Source organism: Anarrhichthys ocellatus, unplaced genomic scaffold (assembly GCF_004355925.1).
Source record: "Anarrhichthys ocellatus isolate YVR2014 unplaced genomic scaffold, GSC_Weel_1.0 scaffold18, whole genome shotgun sequence".
NCBI lineage: Eukaryota > Metazoa > Chordata > Actinopteri > Perciformes > Anarhichadidae > Anarrhichthys > Anarrhichthys ocellatus.
The window spans coordinates 5,821,191-5,842,434 of NW_022280048.1; the positions used below are offsets into that span (position 1 = coordinate 5,821,191).

The window sequence follows — 21,244 nt, forward strand, 5'->3', positions numbered from 1 at the left end:
TGTGGGGGGTTGTGTTGTGTCTTTGGGGGGGGTGGGGTGGGGTGGGGGGGGGGGGTCAGTGCTGATGTTGGACCGCGTCTTCCGTCACTCCTTTTCGGCGTTAGCTAGCAGCCCCGCTGCCTCTGCTCGGCTTGTGGTGCTGAAGTGGACAGCGCACCGAAGAGATCTGGGAACAAAAACCCACCACACTGCGCCTCTCCCGGCCCGCCTACAGGCGCAGCGCCCGCTGTTGGACCGGAGGAGCACCTGCAGCTCACAACGAAATGTAGTCAAATGCACTGTGATAGCGTCACCTAGCGTGGTGAGTACACCATTTTTCTGTGTAAACGACATTGTCCTAAACATGAGCAATAGTCTGGTGGTTCACTTATGTTATCATTTGGAAGGCATATCCCTTCTTTAGCGGAAGACATTTCGACATGTCGCAGGAGGAAACGCACAGGTGTAAATAATTAAGCTGCTGATGGATGAATTCCATTTAGCTGCAGTTCCAGGCCCCTGGTGTTGTGTATGCTGGTTCACTGCCACTGCTGAATGGGCCACTCGAATCCAACTGAGCCCTCTGTTATTAGTACCAGTTGTAGTCAAAATGTCTGCTGTGATAAAGACCTGTGTCAGTGTATTCAGGAATGTTCTTCTATAAACTGCATGCTGTGTCTTAGGTTTGGAGGTTGTGACGGTAAATGATTTATCCCCCCAAAAAAAGAATGTTTAAGTAACAGTAGACGCATAGGCATTTGACACAGAGTTAAAATGACTTTTGTCCTGATTCAAAGGAAATATGTTTCGTATTGTTCAGTTTACTGGGGACCCTCTGGGCCGCCTTCAAGGAGCCCTGATGGTCCGCAAACTCCACTTTGAGAACCACTTAACTTAATATTCTGAAATAACCCCTGCTTAACTTTATAACTTGTTTTCTCTTACTTTATACTAGCACTGGTGTGTGATGCCCAATACAGAGTGAGATAAGTATGAGGTGCGATAAGACATTGTAGTGAGAAAATGTCTGATTGAAGACAATAATATACTATAAACAAAAAAGACAACCTGAGATGTGAAAGGAATTGAGAATAAATGCAGTCAGCTCATGTTACCAAAGTATTTAAACAGAAATTGAAGCCATTCACAGTGACTGAACTTCATCTAAACTTTTTGCTTGTATAGTACAAGTATGTTATGCTTTTACAAGAATTTAAGCATGAATCACATATAGTTCCTCGGGATTTTATGGGTGTACTAGAATACATTATTTTTTACTTGGAATGTGACTATGCATTAGTAAAAGTCTGGGAGATGAGCGTCCAGTCTTTTTAAACCACTCCACAGGCTCTCCTCGGACTTGTGGTCTTCTGTGCATTGCGGTGGATTCCAGTTGAGTTTCCACTGAGTCTGTTCTTCTCGGTCACATGGGGTGCATATTGTCCTGGGTGGCGGGCTGTAAGGAGTGGTCCAGGGCAGCAGCGGGGCCGCCCTGGGTGACGGCGAGGGTGGCCTGCTCCGGCACCAGGCTGGGGTCTGTCAGGATGGCCGTGGTTGTACTCAGGATACGGAGTGAACTCAGAACCACTGAGGGGGACACGCAGGGAGACGACAAACACACATTATAGCCAGTGAGAAGGAACACTGGCGATAATACGGAGTAAGAAAACGTTGAGTAAACAAGTTGTGCTGCACTCACTGGGTCTTAGGGCAGGCAGGGAACAGTGCTGGTCCAGCCAGGACAGAGTGGATTGACACAAGTCCTCCACGCTGGCAGTGGACACCATTCCATTGTAGGACTCGAACAGCGGCTCGATGATGATGCTGAACTGATGCTGAGTTGAGGAAAGAAGTCATTTGACACACTTAAGTTCTTGTTTTCCGAACGTTACTTAATTGATATTAAAGGAACAGCTAGCCCAAAATCAAAACGACATAGTTTCTCCCTACAAAAAAAAAAATTCCATTTGAAAAACTCAACGATATTTCATTCCAGAAATCATGACCCTCAAGAAAATCAGACCTTGTTGTGAGCAGTTTCATGGAGGAACTATTTCCTTTCTACCAAACCACGCCCACCAACCGAATCACTTCGCTAGAAGGAGGCTCGACACTGCTGGCTCACCTCGCACCACTGAGCTAGCTAACATTACAGCGCAGCCCAGGAGGTCGCTATTATTGTTGACATTAGCGTGAGCTCATCTTGTCCATGAGTAATAATAATAATACTTTCATTTTATATAGCGCTTTTCTAAATACCCAAAGACACTTTAAGAGTAGACGCAGGCTTCCTTCTGCGCGGCGATACGGTTGGCTGGTGTAGTTGAGAAAATAGTCATAAACATGTCATAAGTATAGTTTCATTTCTTAAAAAACAAAACAAAGGCAGCTGTAAATTCCTGGAACAGAAGCTGTAGTTTGTTTTAGCAAATGTCACAAGTAAATAGGATATCTTTTGGGGAACTATTTTCAGCTGCGGATTAATACGCAATTAGTGTGCTAGTGAGTATTTACAGCAGGAGGACGTGTGAAGTCAAAATAAACTAATGAAGGAACATGTCATCCAGTGCAACAGTGTGGCTCATGAGTTTTTAATACTGCATATCATTGTGTTTTAATGTAAATGTGTCCTGTCTAGATATGATATGTAAATAGTATTTGGACTTGTACTCGTATGGCGCTTTTCTAGTCTTCCGACCACTCAAAGCGCTTTAACACAACATGTCATCATTCACCCATTCACACCCATTCATACACTGATGGAGGGGCTGCCATGCAAGGTGCCACCTGCCCATCAGGACCATCTAACCATTCACACCCATTCATACGGCGGGAACAGCCTGCAGGAGCAACTTGACAATATTGTCAGACTTACTCTTTAATGGAAACTTCAGTCATGACACTGCAAGTAGCTCATTATTTGGGAAACATCATTAAACTAGATAAAAAAACAGAATAAGTCAATTCCCATTGTTGAATAGTACAGTCAAATATATGGTAAATGCTTCTAACTTGACTCTGCGTAAAGAGAAAAGATCCTCTTGGAGAACTTTATGTTTTGAATTCATTATATCAGCAGTTGGATACATGCACATCTCTTGAGGGAGCATAGAAAATACCTCAATATTCATGCAGAGAAAAACACCCTGAAGGTGTATTTGTGCAACACACAAAGATGATAAAATGGTAATCTAATCCTATTATCTTGCCTCCAAGATAAGGGAAGCAGTAACGGATTGGGTGAGGAAAGAGTTATGCTTTAATATTGCTTTTTTTATGCAACTAGCATTTATTTTATCTGCCTGATGACACTGAGACGCCCCAGATGAAGAATGTGCTTTGTGTGAATTAAAAATACACATTAGCATACTCACATCTCCACAAAGTACAGCTTTTGGTTTCTTACCATTTGTACTTCACCAAAAGTAAAATCTCCATTTCCCTGCTACACTTTAAAACCAGACATCCTCCTCCGTTTCCTTCCAGATTGGCATGAGGCTCCGTGTAATTAGTTCATTTGGATTCAAAGGGTGTTGGGAACAAAACTAAATTTAACATTCCTTCCAATGTCTGAAGAAGCCAGTTTATGCTGCAAAGTACTGACACATAAGAACCCCACATAGGAATAGATGAGTACATTTAGTACCCAACCCCGGATTATATTCTAGTCACATTGATGTTTTTAGTTAACCTCTGGTCAGATTCACATTCACAAAGGATACGATCCAAAACTTCCAGTTTCGCAGCGTCTGTGCCTGGACGTACTCTCGGAACTTCTGCCTCATGTGGTCGAAGCGCTGCCGTGTGATGGGCACACCGGTGGCCGGCAGCTGCAGCTGGCACGCGCTGCACGAAGAGAAAACGCAGAGTCAGCAAAGCAGTGCGGCGCACCTTTGTATCAGCAGGGAAATGTGATATTACCATCTTAAATCAGTAGTCGGGTACCAAAATGGGCACGGAAAGAGTTGTAACTTGCTGTGATCATTCCTACTGTTCATACTGACCCTTCAGAAATCCCTTCCAAATGTTCAAAATAAATGTGAACTTGTCCTTTAACATTATATCAGGGTGATATTAGAACTTAATTTAAACAGAAATATCCACCCAATCCTAATGGATGTGCATACACTCCCATGCCTGCACACATTCATACATAAACATACACATACACACACACACACACACAGACACACACACACACTAGGGATGTCAAGCATGGCTAAAAGTCTCACTTGACAGCAGAGTTCAGGAGCTGGATCTCCTCTTTGAGTCTCTGAGCCTCCTCGTGCAGCTGAGCTCTCTCCTGCTGCATCTTACTGATGTACTCGGCAGTCTTCTGCAGTGTGGTGGCTTTGCTGATCTGTGCCAGCAGACGACAGGGATCACCACATGTCACTGCCACAAATTGCCAATATTTTGCTGTATTTACATACATCTTTCCGGTTAAACTTTGCCCCTCCTCTCATTGCGTCTATCTCTAATGCAGCTGCACGTCTTTTCACAGTACCTTTATGCTCGGCTGAGAGCTGAGCGTTGTCACGAGGTTATGTAACGTGTCAAATCCCAGTTTGATGTTGAAGCGCCTCTTCTGCTCAGCCGAGATGTGAGTTATCCTTCTGGTCTCTGTTTGCTGCAGATAACGTATGCAGTGTAGAAATATGCACATCACATGGCACACCCAGAATGACGTGCTGGGTCAACAGCTTCCTGTTCACTTATTGGGCGAGGACATGATTTCATTTATATATATAAATATTGTCTATCAATATATATATATATAAATACATACATATATATAAATACATATATTCAATGTCATGCTGTACAATGAAAACATAGACATGTAGATGAAATTAGACAGTATGTCCTACCTTACTTGATTCTATCTTTCCATGTCCTGAGAAGCACGAGTGTGGGGACTCGGGGTTGGAGATTCTATCCAAAGGGTTTGGTGGCGACGTCTGGCCTGTACGTCCTGGAAAATGAACTAAAAGAAAGACAGGTTGTAATATCTATTCATTACATTTGCAGGGAAATTAGATGAGCTCTACTACTAAGGATGAAAGCTGCCAAAAATGAATACATTATTTGATTAATTAACTATTTATGCCATTATATATACTAAAATAATATAAAAATGTAATGTAGACACTGATTGATAAAATGAGGCATCAATTGATATTTGTGTTAATTTGCTTCCTGATTAAATATATTTATTTATTATTTTATTTATTATTTTTGATAGGAAAACTAAATCGGAAGAAAAATGACCCCTTAAATGTTAAAAAAGTTGTGTCTCTGTATTTTATGGCCAGCAGAGTCATGAATTTCAAAAATGAATCATCAGTATCATGGAGCCAGGCTTATTGTTTGACCATGTACATTTTACCATTGCAGCCACCTGACAAGTGTCAGTGCTCACTTCAGTGGTTTTGTAACATTGACCTGTTAGGCTGCTCCTCTCCGCGCCGTAGAGCTGGACAGGAGATAGTTTCTCGGTCTTGGGAATGAGGAGGGTTGAGCCGATGTTTGTGGAGGAGCCGTGGGTGAGCGGGGCGGACACGGCCAAGCCTCTGGAGGTGCTGGCGTGGGGTCCGCTGTGACCCAGGGGGGCACTCTGGCAGTGCGGAGGCGTCAACAGTGGGATCCCTGCCGGCCAACCGGCTCCATGCTGCAGCTGCGACGAAGCTCCTCCGACATGAGCGCTGCTGCTTGACTGCTACACAACACACAAGTTAACCATATATTATATCATAACATATTACTATGCCACACCACAGATCCATGTTAGACCCCTGATGAACAAAATATACTCAAACCGTCAGAACAGAAATCCAAATGGACTTATTTGGAGATTAAAAGTTTTGTTGACAATTTCAGTCTGTCAAAAATGTAAAATCAACGGGATGTAATTTTAAAGGAATAGTTCAACATTTTGGTAACTGTGCTTATTTGCTTTCTTGCAGAGAGTTAGAAAAGATCGATACCACTCTCATGTCTGTACAATAAACATGAAGCCACAGCCAGCACCAGGTTAGCTTAGCATAGCACAAAGACAATGCACTACATACTCAATATCGTTCAAAATACTTTTGTGTGAATAAACAGCAGAATGCATCTTTTCACAGGTGCTGAACTCTCATCACCACGTCACTCCCTGAGAGCCTCCTTGCCTGTTGGAGATGCGTAACCAGGGAAACACGTGCCAACCTCATGTGACCAAACGATGATTTGTGAGAATCATAAAGTCTGAATTACTTTAAACAATATAGTACGCCTAGAAAATTGAAGTATTATACTTTAACTTAAGTGGAAACGTTATGAACATTACAGAGATATTATATATAATTCTCTATTATGAACATTGCCTGAAGATAATAAAATGTACCTCAGTGATGTACTAATTAATGCAATCCTATCTTGTTTATTTAATCCGTACAAAAAAACAAACAGCTGGAGGAAGTCAATGTGCCGGCCAAGAAATAGTTTGGCAAAACATTCCGCTGTAAAAACAACAATGTGTTGTTCTAACATCTCAGTTATTGCACAAGCCAGTTTTCAACACAAATGAACATCTTGTGATACTAAAGGACAGGCTCACCGAGGAGCTGGGCGATGATGACCTCTGACCTTTGGCTGTCACTAGAGAAGTATCAAATCGTAGCGGTGGCTTCCCTGAAAGCACCAAAAAAACAAGAGTTTGCTCATTTTGTCTCAGAAACATGATTCAGATGAATAACTGTTGTTGAAGATGGAACAAAAGACAGAACGGACTCACGTTCACGGGCGCTGGAGGAGAGCAGCTTGGCCAGGCAGCTAGTGGGTGTGGTCGCAGTGGACGGCGGGTTGGCCGGCGCCACAGAGGGACCGACAGTTTTCACTCCTCCCGTCTTCTGCCTGTGCTTCCCTCTGACCCCCGTGACGGCCACCTGCTCCGGGACCGAGAAGCAGTGGGCCGCATCGGTGCATGAGGGCAGCGCTGTGTGGACCAGGTCAGACACGGTCTCCGGGTAACTGAGAGAGTGGCAGGGGGTCTGGGGGTACGTGTCCCCTGTGTGAGGGTAGCCAGGAGCCTGGTGGTGCACGGAGCCCTGGGCCCCCATGGTGGAGGCGGTGTGAGTGATGACTGTGGGGGTCTCGCTGGTGGTTGTGTAGTAACCAAACTTGTGGCATGGCAGCGGGTACAGAAAGGGAATACTTGAAGAGGCCGGCTGCTCGATGCTGTTGGTGAACGCTATAGACACAGCTGGATCGGGGTACGATTGATGTCCGTAGGGCATGGCGCCCGATATGATACTAGATGTGTGGTATTCACCGCAAACCTGGCCCTGACTGGTCTGGTCTGGCCGGGTATTGGATGAGGAGGGCTGAGGCAAACCGGCAGACGACAGATTGGGCTGCAAGAGAAAGACCCAACCTACTTTACAGGTTAAACAACAGCACTGTCGGATTGCTAATGAAGTATTTCTGCAGAGGTCCGTGCCACAAGCAGGAGGAGCCGTTTACACCGGCAGTACCTGAGCCAGCTGGGTGTCGAGGAGCAGCCGAGGAGCCGTCCCCACAGAGGAGGTGAGCGGAGCAAACGCTGTGCTGGGCGAGCTCTCAAAATAGCCACAGTCAGCAAAAACAGTCTGCTCAGTGGGCTGGCCCCGGTAGTTCATAAAGATATCTGGGAAAAGCACACACACAGACTGTCAAGTATGAAGAAACTTTGAGCATTGATTCAGATGGAACGAGCCCAAATCTCCAAATGTAATAGTACTGTTGAATGAACACAACACAGCACATGCAGCCACCTCATATCTAGCTGCGTCTTGTTGTCAAGAAGGTGGCAAAAATATAATACACACACATAAACAGGTCAAGGAAGCTTTCACATTGTACTTAACTCATAATATATCCACATTACATTACTGTTTACTTAGGCACAACAGAGCCCTACTGAGATACTGCATGGTCACCTCCAGAGGTGTTTGCTTTCACCGCAAAGATGTCTTCATTATAGTCATTTAACTAAACTCCATAAAAGGAGAAAATTGTGTCTTCTAATGGAAATATAATTATAATAAATATAATTTTAATGATGATTAATTATTAGTATAAGTATTGTTATTATTAATATTATTATTATAGTATCATTATTATTATCAATTTGTTTTGTGTGGCACCTTTCATACAAAACAAAGCACAAAGTGCTCTGCAATAAGGGGAAGTAGACGAAATAGAAATAGGGATATAATGCAATATTTATGGTAAATAAAATCCATTTGGCGACCGTGGCTAAGTGGAGAGCAGGTGCCGTCCTCCAATCAGAGGATCGGCGGTTCGATCCCCGGCTCAGGCTTCGCTAGTCGCATGTCGACGTGTCCTTGAGCAAGACACTTAACCCCAAATTGCTCCCGTAGCTGTGCTGTGCCTACGGTGTGATAGAATCTGAATTGTAAGTCGCTTTGGATAAAAGCGTCTGCTAAATGACTGTACTGTAATGTAATTTGATTCAAAATTAAATTATATAGAATACATAGAATGCATAACATAAGGTGGAAAATAAAACCCACTAAATAATAATAACAAAAATCATAACAATAATAATGGTGATGAAATTGTATTAGAATAAGTATTTTTATTGTCATTATCATTATAAAAACTATTTATGCCATCTTTCATACAAAAAAATGCAGCCCAAAGAGCTTTGCAATAAGGGGAAATAGACGGAGAATGAAAATAGAAATAGGAATATAATGCGATATTTATGGAAAGTAAAATCCATTTGATCGAATGTTTTTCGTCCACGTGTGGCTGAAACAAGCCTGCAGTTATAAACTGTCAGTCTGCAGTTTGATATCACATTTCACGACAATCAAGCAACAAAACGTAAAATAAAAAAACCCGCAGAGCCAGAACATCACACAGAGAGTCACCGTCCAAAACACAGCGAGGCGCTCACGCCGGATCTGTCAGGTCACATATTTCTGGAGTCGCACTGGCAACTGAATGTGCCGAGCTGCCATCTGTGATTAAAACCATTTCTTCACATCTCACGGCACCGAATTCAAACCAGCTTTTTTATGACTAGTCGAGGAGACAAATATTAACTCACTTGCTTCAGTCGAAAGAACTTTGTTTTCGGCTTGTTGGAGCAATCCAACATGACACAACCTCTGTAAGGCACAAGGCAAGTCTGAACATACATACCAGTGTTCCTGGTTTCACCTCAGTAAGGAGAATCCACCGGCATGCCTCACAAAAGTCCTCCGTGTTTCCATTTCAGAGAAGCACTGGACTGAACCGCGTCGCTCTGACGGACGCTCGCGAGCTCCCTGGGTCTTGTGACCAACAGAGAGGCGGACAGCTGATCCCTCAGGACCCAGCCAACGCTGTGAGAACAAACAGCGAAACACACACACAATGTGTTCCAGCAGCGGCACTGGTTGTCTGTGGGTTACAAAGGCTGACTTTGTAGCCCACAGAGGGCCGCTTCACCGAAAGCAACACGAAGGGGGCCAAAACAACCGCAGGCAGCGAGGGGCTAAACTGCGACCTGCTCCTCCGCTCTCTGTGCAAGCACACCTTTCCCTGCCTCTCACACAGCCTCTCTGGAACGTATCATCAAGTATTCATTTAGAACAAAAAGGACTTTGGAGTCAGGGATTAGACAATGACATATGTCACACCAAAACAATTTTAGTCACATTTTCTTTAAACCTATTGTTCAATAAAAATTGTTGCTGCAACATTTAATCCTGGATTTGCATGAAAGTTTACTTGCACCTGCAGTACCTGATTTTCTGGCCACTTTTGTGTGTGTGTGTGTGTGTGTGTGTGTGTGTGTGTGTGGAGGGGGGGTAACCATGTCAGTGTTGCGTTCAGCAAACTTTGAACGCACCACTGACATGGTTATCACCTTTGAAAGGTTACGTGTAGAGTGTAGACCTCTGGTAGCCCTGGCCGTTTTCCTATAAGCGAGTCCCATAGACTGTAGGCTATGTAAGGAGTGGACGTAGTCATCCTCTTCCACTTCCCCATTCTCCCCGCTCAACCCTGCCTTTGACCCTCCTCCAACCTCTGAGGAACATTACTGCAGATAAACAAAGGCGGGTCACTCGAGAACAGATTTCTTTTTTTTGTTTGACGCATCAACAATAAATCTGATACGTCATGTGAAAAGATATCTGCAATTGAATCTTAAATTCAGCTTTAAAGACTTAATATTCGTACACTTTTATTTTGTGTCTGAGTAGGGAACATGTGAATCAGGATGAGTGCTGCGGATTGTAGCCCGTCAGAAATGTAGACACCGAACTGTCATTAAACGATTAATGACTTGAAAAACATCGATACTGCTTACCAGGATCGGTTCACACGTCTTCTATCAACTATCAAACATATTGTACCACATGTCATGGAATATTTACCTATGGTGGACAAAAACGAACATTGAAAACTGGATGGATACTCAGATAAAGCTTAAACAATATTGATCTGCTGCCATACAATGACAACATGTTAAGATGACAGAAAGACAGACAGACAGTAGTAGTAGAGAGTACCTGGTATATCCATGAAATCATCCAGGTTGGGCTGCAGCGGAGTCAGACCTGGCTGGATTATATCAGCGTTGCTGGTGTACGCTGAGGACGAAGAGAACATATCAGACATGAGAAACAGAGAAATGTGAGCGAGTGCATCTGTTAATAGTCCGCCTTATTGTGTGTGCGCTTTTTTCTTCTTTCATCATAGGGCATTTCCTTATTCGTAGGGTGGGTTCCTTTGGCTGACCCATGTGACTCATCAGCTGCACCAAATGACAAAACTGAGGTAAAATATTAAAGCCTCTTGGAAAAATGTCGATAACATAAAAAGTAATAATTCATTTTAGGAAATTAATGAGTTCAATACCACCCTACAGCCAGCAGCCGTTTAGCTTAGCTTAGCATAAAGTCTGAGAAACACCTAGCCGGGCTCTGTCTTTTGAGTTGCTGGTAGGCAGATTGCGTCACTCACTGGACAGAGCCAGGCTAACTGCATCACCCCCGTTTCCAGTCTTTATGCTAAGCTAAGCTAAACGGCTGCCGGCTGTAGCTTCATATTGAACGGACAGACACGAGAGTGGTATCGATCTTCTCATCTAACTCTCAGCAAGAAAGCAAATATTTTTGAATAAATACAATTTATTTTTCAGCCAAACGATGCATCAAAATGATGAATGCCCAATGAAAAGAAAGACATGTTTTGATGTCGTCATGCAGCTCACAGGCCACCAGTTGTCCATAATCAATTCGGTCACAGCTGAAGGTGACTCTGAAAATGTGCTGACTACTCACTGTCGTGTAGGTCACCGGCCCAGGGACACGGCTTCTGCGTCATGGTGAACAGGGTGTCGGAGATGTCGGACAGGAGGCAGTCCAGGTCAAACATGTGGACCTCCACCGGCGCAGCCTCAGGCTGCTGGTACATCTGATTGGACCATTTCTCCAGCTTGGCCTGGCAGATCTGACCCTGGAGCACATCAGCCAGAGATCCAAACATAGGATCAACTTCTAGTGACAAGCCAATCACTGATCTATCCATCAGAGGGCTCCCTACAAATAGGACTGAAAAGGCAAAGTGATGCATTGATGGAGTTTGGCCCTCGCACCCACCTGTACATGTCCAGCATATGGTGTTGTGTGTAAAAAGCTCTTAAGAATATGCCAATGCCAACTCGCTAAAACACAATTTACATCCACTTACATAAAAGAAAAAACCCACATATGTCTTCCACTATCCCATCTAATTTCAAGACATGCAACACTTAATGCCCATTCTCTTCTCAGTGAAACACTCACAGAAGATGAAGCTCCAGACCGGTCCTCTTTCCCTTCATTTGAGCCGCTTTGCTTCACCCTCTTCTTGTCTTTACCCTCCACTTCTAACTCTGACACCACATATATAGGGAAGCCCAGATTGAGCCGGAAACTGTTTGGATTACGTCTAAGCACACGACATCCCTTCTTATAATTTATTCATTTACCTCTCAATTTGTTTTTCTTTGAGCAAGTAGGAAAAAAGCACTTTTGACATATTGTTCAAAAACACTAGCCTCTTAGAGGTTATCATTATGTTGGCTTTTGTTCATTTCGTTATTTTGATGTCTCACCGTTTCAATAAGAGCGGCAGCCTTTTGTCCCTGACCTAATTCTGGCGGACACACTCATGTGCGAGCAAACAGCGAGACCTGAGGCCCCCGACCAACACAAACTGCTGCTGCCTCTGACTCGGTTAAAGAATAAATTAGACATGCATGCAGCCATCGCTTCCGATGGGCATTATTTACTTTTTGTTTTGTGTTGAGGTGTTTCCTGCAACAAATGGAAAATAAATAAAATGTGCAAAAGTCAGCTAATAAAAATGAGATGAAACTAAAGCGCAGAGATGAGACTGTTAATGCAGAACATCTCTTCCTTTTGTCTTGAGTGAAGCTATGTCGTCTCTCGTACAGAGTACAGGATAAGATAAGGACACCCACAGCTCGCGACTAGTGGTGCGGATACACCATTGACTGTACAAGACTGTTCTTTAGCACAGGGGTGCTTTGCGCTAAATGCCAACATCTGCATGCTAATATGCTCACAGTGACAACGCTAATATGTTAATATAAGTTTAGCAGGTAATATTTACCATCCCTATCCATCCAATAGGGTTGTTGAGATATTTCAGTCTGAGGTGGACTGACCCACATCCCTAGGATCACACCGCTTTTGTGGCTAAAGAAACATTGTAATATTATATCGAAATCAAAGAACAGACTTCTCATTGGTCATGACAGTTTTTTGTATATTTTTGGGACCAGGGACCCCTTTCAGGGGAGAAATCCTTCCAAGGACCCCCTCATAACCATAACCCCGATGAAGCTTAGTTAGTATTTGTATTCTTCAATGCCATTGGATCTATTTGTCTTCTAAACCTTTTCGACATGTTTCATGGTGAGAAACAAACTTTAGTTCACTTTTGAAAAGACGGTCATTTCGTTCAAATTGCATTTGGACTCAACTTGACAGCATCTATACTTTTCAAGTAATTGACCTTAAAACATCAGAAAATGAAGACTGGCATAGTCCTAATACATCCAGAAAAATAAAAATGACCAGTCTAAAGCTGACTTTAAGTGAGAGCTTCAACTTTAAAATAATGACCTTATTGCTCCTTGGCTAGCTTCCCTGTCTTTATTTATGACTTGATTTGGTAACTTGGCAGGACTTTGTTTCGCTCTGTTTGACTTAGCTTTAAAACGAGGACTGATAGTGTAGTATGTAATATGCTGCCACGGGTAAATTAGAGAGAATTTAGATTGGGGCTCTGAGAGTTGAGAAACCCTGTTTTAAAGAACATGAAATAAACACTTACATTACAAAAACAAACCCTGGGTTTCACTGAGGTGTTTTTCCCCAGCCACTCGATGTAATCTGTGAGGAGAAAGGCGAGATAACGCTTTGGGAAAAGAGAACATAAAAACCTGGTTTAGTGATCTTTGACCTGTCAACTTTGTGCTGATATGTGCCCTTTGAAGTGCCGCACAATACATTAACAGTTTGGGCTCCAGACACACAGATATTATCTTTGACCTGAGTTAATACCTGGGCTTCCAATGACACGGTCCATCTAAGGATGATGATGCCACAGGTGAATGTAGCGAGACGGGACACAGCCGCCCAGTGGGCCGTTACTTGCGAGTGCACATGTCACATTCTCATGTGAATACCATCATGAATGAGGTGCTTACCCCAGGGTCCCTCTCCCCTCTCCCCTCTCCCCTCTCTTCCCCCTGATCTTCTGTTTGTTTGTGTCACAGTGACATCCCCGTCTCACTCGCTGCCCCTCCGCCTGCTCAACTTTTACAAAGCACTGCTGGAAGTAGGTCAGATTTGATTAAGTGTCATTAAGTTCTGCAGCTATTTCACTTGAATAAAGATGAAGCCTGAAGGGGTGTTAGAGGTATTGTCGCTGCTTGCAATGTGTCCATTGGCTGCAAATGCCGGGCCATGACGCAAGTTGTTTTGCACGTTTCTGTTTCTTTTTTTTCTTCTTTTTGTTTTCATCCCCTCTCTGCCGTCAATGGAGGGAGGCTATATCCACGTGTTAAAAATAGCCGCATGGAGGACTTTGTTGATCATATGTTGAGCTGCAACTGCATTCAAAAGTAAACACTGCTAGAAGGTCGCCAACGCACACGCGCTGAGGACTGGGTCAGTCGGCCAACTTCAGTTTTTCAGGGCTCAAAATCAATATATTTGTCTGGTGTTGATCCAAAACCTACGGCAAGTACCGGAATAATGTTAAAGCAGGGCTTTGTCATACCTCTTGTAGCATTGATAGAATATCATCCTTCTTTTTCTGAAGCTGCAAAAGAAAAGAAAAGAAAAGAAAAAGTGTGAAGTTTGACTCGGTAACAAGATTAAGAGTCTACATCTTGCTGATATAATACTTACCATGTTCCTCATCTTAGTTTAGCATATTAGCATGCTAGCTGAGGCTGATCTGAATGTCTTTAGTGGTATTGGACAGAATTATGTTTCTGACTTGAAGTCATAACAATTCATCTTAAGGGGAACGTGAATGAATGTCTCTTCCAAAAGTCATGGAAATCTACCCGAAACTTGTTGAGACATTTCACTCAAAACCACAAATGTGACCTCATGGTGGCGCTAGAGGAAAAGTCGAGTGATCACCAAAGTTAGTAGGATATATCATGTGGGAACCATGAACATTTATGCAAAGCTAAGCTGTTATCCATCCAGTAAGGAGATGTAGAGATATTTGTTAGGATAAGTGAAACCTTTGACCTGCTGGTGGCGCTAATAGAAACGTCAGGAGGATCATCAGAATTCATCCTCTTGGGACCTCGAGTTTGTTTTCCTGTGTCAGGAGCGTTTGCAGCGTGCGTCCATGTTGGCGAGGGAAGCCCTTTGATGAAACAGCTGTTGAGCGACAGTTAAAGCCTGGTGATAAAGTGCTAGTTCTGTTACACCTGACTGGTTCTGCCCTCTCTGCCCGTTGTTCAGGTCTTTATGTGGTGGAAAGAAAAGTGTCCCACACCAACTATGTCATTCGCACACCTGAGCGCAGTAGGAAGACGAGGTGAGTTTAACACCCCTGCTCTAGAGCATCTGACATCAGAATCGTTTATTTTTTACGTGTCAAGAGGGAGTGTATCGGTAGGAAATTGTCCTGGGGATGACAGAGTTAGTGGGGGTCCCGGGCTTTGTTGACGGCGGCCTCCTGCCAGATGGAAGGTCTGCTCCGAACTTCTCGCGTCCTTTTAAACTTGAAGTCGATGCTAGTGCCTCTGGAGCCGGTGCTGTGCTGTTGCAAGAGGGCGAGAGAGATGTGTGCCATCCTGTGTGCTACTTCTCTGTGCAGTTCAAGCCCCACCAGGTGAACTACTCCACCATTGAGAAGGAGGCGCTAGCCGTGCTTTTATCCCTTTCTTACTGTAGGTGGGCTCCAGTTCATCGCCGGTGACTGTGTACACCGATCACAACCCTCTTGTCTTCCTGGCCCAGATGCACAATCATAACCAGCGGTCGATGTGTTGGGCCCTGCTAGTGCAATGTTTTAACATCGAGATAAAGCACAAGAAGGTGGCAGACAATGTGGTGGCTGATGCTCTGTCCCGTGGGTAAGATTTGTGTTGTTTTCATGTAAATTCATGTAAGGTGTATTACAGCGGTTGGTTGTGTCCGAACGGTGGTTTGGTCTTCTTGGAGTGGGTGTTACATGCCGTGTTTTCTCTGTGCCCTCTCTATCCCACCCCCAGTGTCCCTTCAGGTACTGCCCCTTTCCCCTGCCTGCCAGCTGCAGCGCGTGAGTGAACACGGCTGTTCTCAATCGCTGATTAGTGCCGGGGTGGAGAAGAGTCTGGGAGCTGCAGACCGATAGAGACTCTGCCGGTGATCCATGTGGCAGCAGGCAAACTGTGTGTGTTGGTGTGTTAGGTCTCCTCTGGTCTAGCGTGTGCGCTAAGTGTCAATGGTCTGACCCACTAGTGCAATTCCTAGTGTGGTGTTTTTGAGTTCCTTTATTACTGCTGTGGTTTAGCGTCGTTTTCCTTTCAAGAAAGTAGTTTTCAGTTGTTGCATTTGTGAGCAGTTTCAGTTGATTGTTAATAAATAATTTTCTTGCTTATTCACACGCCCATGATTCTTTCCCCCTGGGTTATTTCCTTTGTTACTCCCTTCATCCCCTAAACCTTAATCGGAGAACGTAACACTATACAAGAGATGAAATATATAAAAAAAATGAATGCTCACCCTCTTCTTATAGTAAATCCTCCACTTGTGATACTCCTTGATCACCACCTCGATCCTTCGCTTCCAGTAGCTGCCCTCTAATACAATTGCCTGTTGATGATGCAGAAATACCGAGCATAAGACTTACATGACCAAACTCATCACAGTATAAATACAAATGTATTATTTACTGAATTGGAAAGCCAGCTTTGATTAAAAAATGCATTTCCCTGTGACACAAGTCACTCACTTCAGGTTTCCGATGTGAATCGGACTCCGAGCCCTCCAGCGGCGTGACGAACCCGCACACCGAGCTCTTCCTCTTCTCCACATCTACACACAGCACATACAGAGCAACAACATCAACACGTTTCTAGCCGTTTGAACCGAAATAATTAATGCATTTATTGCGGTGCCTTCATGTTCGACTCATTTATTTCTCGTCAGTAATTAGTTCTTAGCTTTTTGACTTCTTGTCAAGCACTTTCTGCTGCGTTTGACACTGATGCCCTTCTTCATTAACAGTGGAGAAGAGGTGAAGAATGGTGGACTCACACTGAATGAACCAAGCTCTCCAGATCGCATTGTTCAGACGGATCTTATCTCTCCACAGCAACCGCAGCCCTTTAAAAGACTTCCACTTGGGGGAGACTATCTTACCGCTGCAAACAAAACACACAATCAATCTGAAAATAGGCAATTTGTTAAAATGGAAAATGGGCGATGTTCACTGCACTGCTATTCCTCCCTTGGTAAGAAGAGTGAGAGAGGGACAGACACTATTTTCCACTTCAGAAGAAAGTGGAAAATAGCCTCACCGCCTCGCCCCTGTTAGAAACCTGTCCTGGTTTTGACTAATAGGTCCCAATCAGTTGATTCACCGGTACACTGTCAGGCTGTTTGCACTTTTTTTTCAGCGTCCCTCAGCCTGCTGAGTGCTGAGAAAGAGGCCCCCTAATGCGAGGTGCTCTGGGAGTTGCTAGGAAGCCTGGGGAATCAATTTCAACATGCTTTTAATGGGGTGACAGCGCTGCATGTCACACACTCCCAACCAGCGGAGACAGCATTATTACTGGAGGCGACCCAAGGACCAATTAACACCAGTCTGGTTAACGACAAATGTGCAGCAGAGCAAGTAAGTATTGTGGTCTGTTGGACTGGTAACCACCCCTGGCTCTGGTTTTATTGTGCAACAACTATAAAAAAAAAAAAAACTGGCAGGAATCTATCTTCTTTCGGCCAAAGGTTGACGGCAACTCTTTTAAAGAAGTTGTCAACAAAAAGTACTAAATTTTCCCAAGCGCACCTCTTTCAAATCAGAAAAACAAATAAACTTGCTCTTTAAAAATAGCAGGGGAAGATATGAATGCACATTTTGGGTGTTTACATGTCTGTTTGGCATGTGTGTAATACATTATAACAATAATAAACACATATTCTGAGCATGGTTTCAGGAGGGTCTTTCCTTTCCCTCAGTTGCACTGTAATATTTTCCAGAGCTGCCAACTAGAATCAAAGTCCAGCTTTCCAAGCTGTTGCACAAGGGACAGTGAAATCCCTCTACCAACACATCTGCACGCTAACTATGAGTTTTAAAAAGGGAAACATGTTGAAACACATATGTTTACGCGGAGCTCTTAGTCTACACAGTAGGCAGTTTTTGGCTCACAATAGAACATATGAACTAAAGAGGGACATCACTGCAGGGGGGGGACATTTCAATTATAGCCTGCAGGGTCAGCTATTTATAATTAATTTGTACTATTTAACACTTGAATACTACAATATGCAAACGACTGCTTTCTAAGATCTCCCTTTTATACAGATCATGTATCTACAGTCACAGATTACCTGAAATAAAGGGGATACAAGTGGGAGTGAGTAGTAAGAGCAGCTGAGCTGATCTCCTGCTCCTGACTGGAAGGAAGGGACCCACCTGTAGGCCAGGGACATGCAGTCGAACAGGCGGGTCAGAGTGGGGTCGATGCTCAGGCTCCCGGAGCTCAGCGGGCCGTACCGGTACGTGTGGCACCACGTCCTGTTCACCGTGTCGAAGTCGTATCTCGTGGCGCCACCGCTCTTCCTCCCGCGCGACGCGGAGTCCCTGTGGGGGGACGACACCATGAAGTGCCCGCTGTGGATCACCTGGCTGCACGGGAAGGAGCCCGCGGGCGGCCCGGCGCCAAAGACCACTCGGACGGGTCCACCGTCCGCCTCCGAGTCCGAGTCCGAGGAGTTGTGCAGCTGCTGGCTCCGTCCGGCCGAACAAACTCTCCCTTTGCCCGCCATGGCGCGTCGTCGTTCGTGGCGTGGACTGACTGTGAACTTTCCCCTCAGCTGACTCCCCCCGTCTTCCTCACATACTCCACTGACTCCTGAAAGAAGAGGCGCTCGCTAACAGCACCGAGGACCCTCATCTGTCAGCTGAGAGACAAGTGTCTCCGTCAACAGCACAGCTCGGGACAATGTGTGTGTGGACTGTTGTGTAAGAGCAGCATGTACTATCATTGTGTCAACTTCCTTTGGAGGTAAAGTCCTTCTTACCATCAATCACTGAAGACGGTAATTATTAATAGAGCCATCTAAATAGGAAATACCATTATTATGATCTTCTGAAATCTTCTGACCTTATATATGCGACATAAAACTTCAGGTTGGCCCGTTAGAATAAAATCATAGTCTTATAGCATGTTAATAAAGTAGTTACATAGGCTATTCTTACTGTATCTAGGACCATTATAATTAAAAATATATGAAAAGTACCATAAAAAAAAATATATATATACACACTCACCGGCCACGTTATTAGGTACACCTTGCTTGTACCGGGTTGGACCCCTTCTGCCTTCAGAACTGCCTTAATTCTAGCATAGGTTCAACAAGGTGTTGGAAACGTTCCTCACAGATTTTGCTCCATATTGACATGATCGCATCACACAGTTGCTGCAGATTTGTCGGCTGCACTTCCATGATGCTAATCTCCCGTTCCACCACATCCCAAAGGTGCTCTGTTGGATTGAGATGTGGTGACTGTGGAGGCCATTGGAGTACAGTCAACTCATCGTCATGTTCAAGAAACCAGTCTGAGATGATTTGAGCTTTGTGACATGGTGTATTATCCTGCTGGAAGTAGCCATCAGGAGATGGGTACACTGTGCTCATAAAGGGATGGACATGGTGAGCAACAATACTCAGGTAGGCCAATGATCAATCGGTACTAAGGGCCCTAAAATATCCCCCACACCATTACACCACCACCAGCCTGAACCGGTGATAAAAGGCAGGATGGGTCCATGCTTTCATGTTGTTTACGCCAAATTCTGACCCTACCATGTGAATGTCGCAGCTGAAATCGAGACTCATCAGACCAGGCAATGTTTTTCCAATCTTCTATTATTATTTTGGTGAGCCTGTGTGAATTGTAGCCTCAGTTTCCTGTTGTTAGCTGACAGGAGTGGCACCCGGTGTGGTCTTCTGCTGCTGTAGCCTGTCTGCTTCAAGGTTCCACGTGTTGTGCGTTCAGAGATGGTGTTCTGCATACCTTGGTTGTAACGAGTGGTTATTTGAGTTACTGTTGCCTTTCTATCATCTCAAACCCCTCTGCCCATTCTCCTCTGACCTCTGACATCAACAAGGCATTTTCGTCCACACGACTGCCGCTCACTGGATATTTTCTCTTTTTCAGACCATTCTCTGTAAACCCTAGAGATGGTTGTGCGTGAAAATCCCAGAAGATCAGCAGTTTTTGAAATACTCAGACCAGCCCGTCTGGCACAAACAACCATGGTTTGTGTGCCTAATAAAGTGGCCGGTGAGTATATATATATATATATATATATTCCTAAATTTATCTAACCTTAATATGAGGCTTGACTTATTTAAATCAAGTGAGAATCTTCAAGAGTCTGTTACAAAATGTCTTTAATGTGTAAACGTGGATGCTTAACACACATCTCCTACCCGGCAGCACATAAGATCTATATGATCAGATTCAATTCATGTCCAGAAAAGAGTTTTAGCTGAACACTCTGTCACATGAAGTTGACCTTTTGGATGTAAAATGTCATCATATTATCCTATTAGAGATTCGTGTTAAATGTTGACATAATTCGCATATGAATTCTTGAGTTATGGCCAAAAAAAACATATTTTGCAAGGTCATGGTGACCTTGACCGTTGACCTCCAGAATCTACTCAAATGTGTTTGAATCAACTTTGAAGACATTTCCTCCACGTGATGCTGAGATTCACTAGAATTGGACGGAATGACGTGAGTCCACGGCTGTCACCAGAGCAGAAGCACGACATCTTAACATGAAAAGAGTTCAGAAGACACGGTGCTGCTTGTGATCAATCAAATACACAATGGTACTTTACATATCTGATCCGAGTCTGGAGTTGTGCACCGATTCTGTGCTGTGCAACTCTTCCTTTCCTTTCTTACTTTTAGCCGGGATTAGCAGAGAAATATTACAAGTTGAACATTCAGAGGATTCGGGCCTGTCTTCAGTGGTTTAACACCTGCAGATATCTATCTTATATTTAAGCTTAGACTTGGTTTAATTCTGGCCTCAATATAAAAGGGTTAAAACTGTTAATTACTCTTAACTTGTAGAGATTTATACGTTTTAGTACTTTGCTGTGTTCTAATAAATGTAGTTTGGCCCATTTGTCATTTTAATTGTCTGACAGAATAAAATCACCCGTTATTATCAAACTGTTTTATTGGACACTGTTACATTCTCCGAAGACATCCTAATGTATGCCATTCATATTTAGACTTCACATTTTATGGTCTGACAGAGTCAAAGCAACATTAGTCCAAATGAACTCCCTTACAAAGCCAGCTAGAGCCAAGCCTGGGGCTGTAAAACCAGAAGCAGTCTCACACGTTGAAGTGATGACTGATTTTGTAAACCGTTTCATTTTCATGGAGTTTTTGTTTAGAGTTCAAACCTTGACCAAAATGTCCCTTCATTGGCTTTAGGATATTCACT

The 21,244-nt window shown here is 43.8% G+C and overlaps 1 protein-coding gene across 2 annotated transcripts; it reads right to left on the bottom strand.

Moving 5' to 3' along the window:
* Nucleotides 1-44: 44 nt before the first annotated feature.
* On the bottom strand, nucleotides 45-18,732 carry mlxipl (MLX interacting protein like). Of its 2 annotated transcripts, none has more exons than XM_031857401.1 (17): nucleotides 18,184-18,732; nucleotides 16,803-16,909; nucleotides 16,498-16,580; nucleotides 16,269-16,358; nucleotides 14,317-14,358; nucleotides 11,304-11,478; nucleotides 10,530-10,610; nucleotides 7,497-7,648; nucleotides 6,758-7,376; nucleotides 6,581-6,654; nucleotides 5,425-5,695; nucleotides 4,851-4,966; nucleotides 4,487-4,609; nucleotides 4,212-4,339; nucleotides 3,702-3,825; nucleotides 1,679-1,808; nucleotides 45-1,566 (listed from the first exon to the last, which is right to left on the bottom strand). In XM_031857401.1, exons 1-17 carry the CDS (start codon nucleotides 18,534-18,536, stop codon nucleotides 1,403-1,405), a joined length of 2,832 nt encoding a protein of 943 aa, XP_031713261.1. In that variant the 5' UTR covers nucleotides 18,537-18,732; the 3' UTR covers nucleotides 45-1,402. The 2 variants fall into 2 exon arrangements, with proteins under 2 accessions (XP_031713261.1, XP_031713260.1); XM_031857400.1 differs by having other exon boundaries at nucleotides 5,425-5,698.
* Between the last annotated feature and the right edge of the window lie 2,512 nt (nucleotides 18,733-21,244).

Coding starts and splice junctions, on each gene's coding strand:
- mlxipl (XM_031857400.1), bottom strand. CDS start 18,536: ATGGCGGGCAAAGGGAGAGTTTGTTCGGCCGGACGGAGCCAGCAGCTG. Junction 16,359..16,497: donor ATTCACATCGGAAACCTGAA/GTGAGTGACTTG, acceptor CATCATCAACAG/GCAATTGTATTAGAGGGCAG. Junction 1,567..1,678: donor CCTGCCTGCCCTAAGACCCA/GTGAGTGCAGCA, acceptor TGTCCCCCTCAG/TGGTTCTGAGTTCACTCCGT.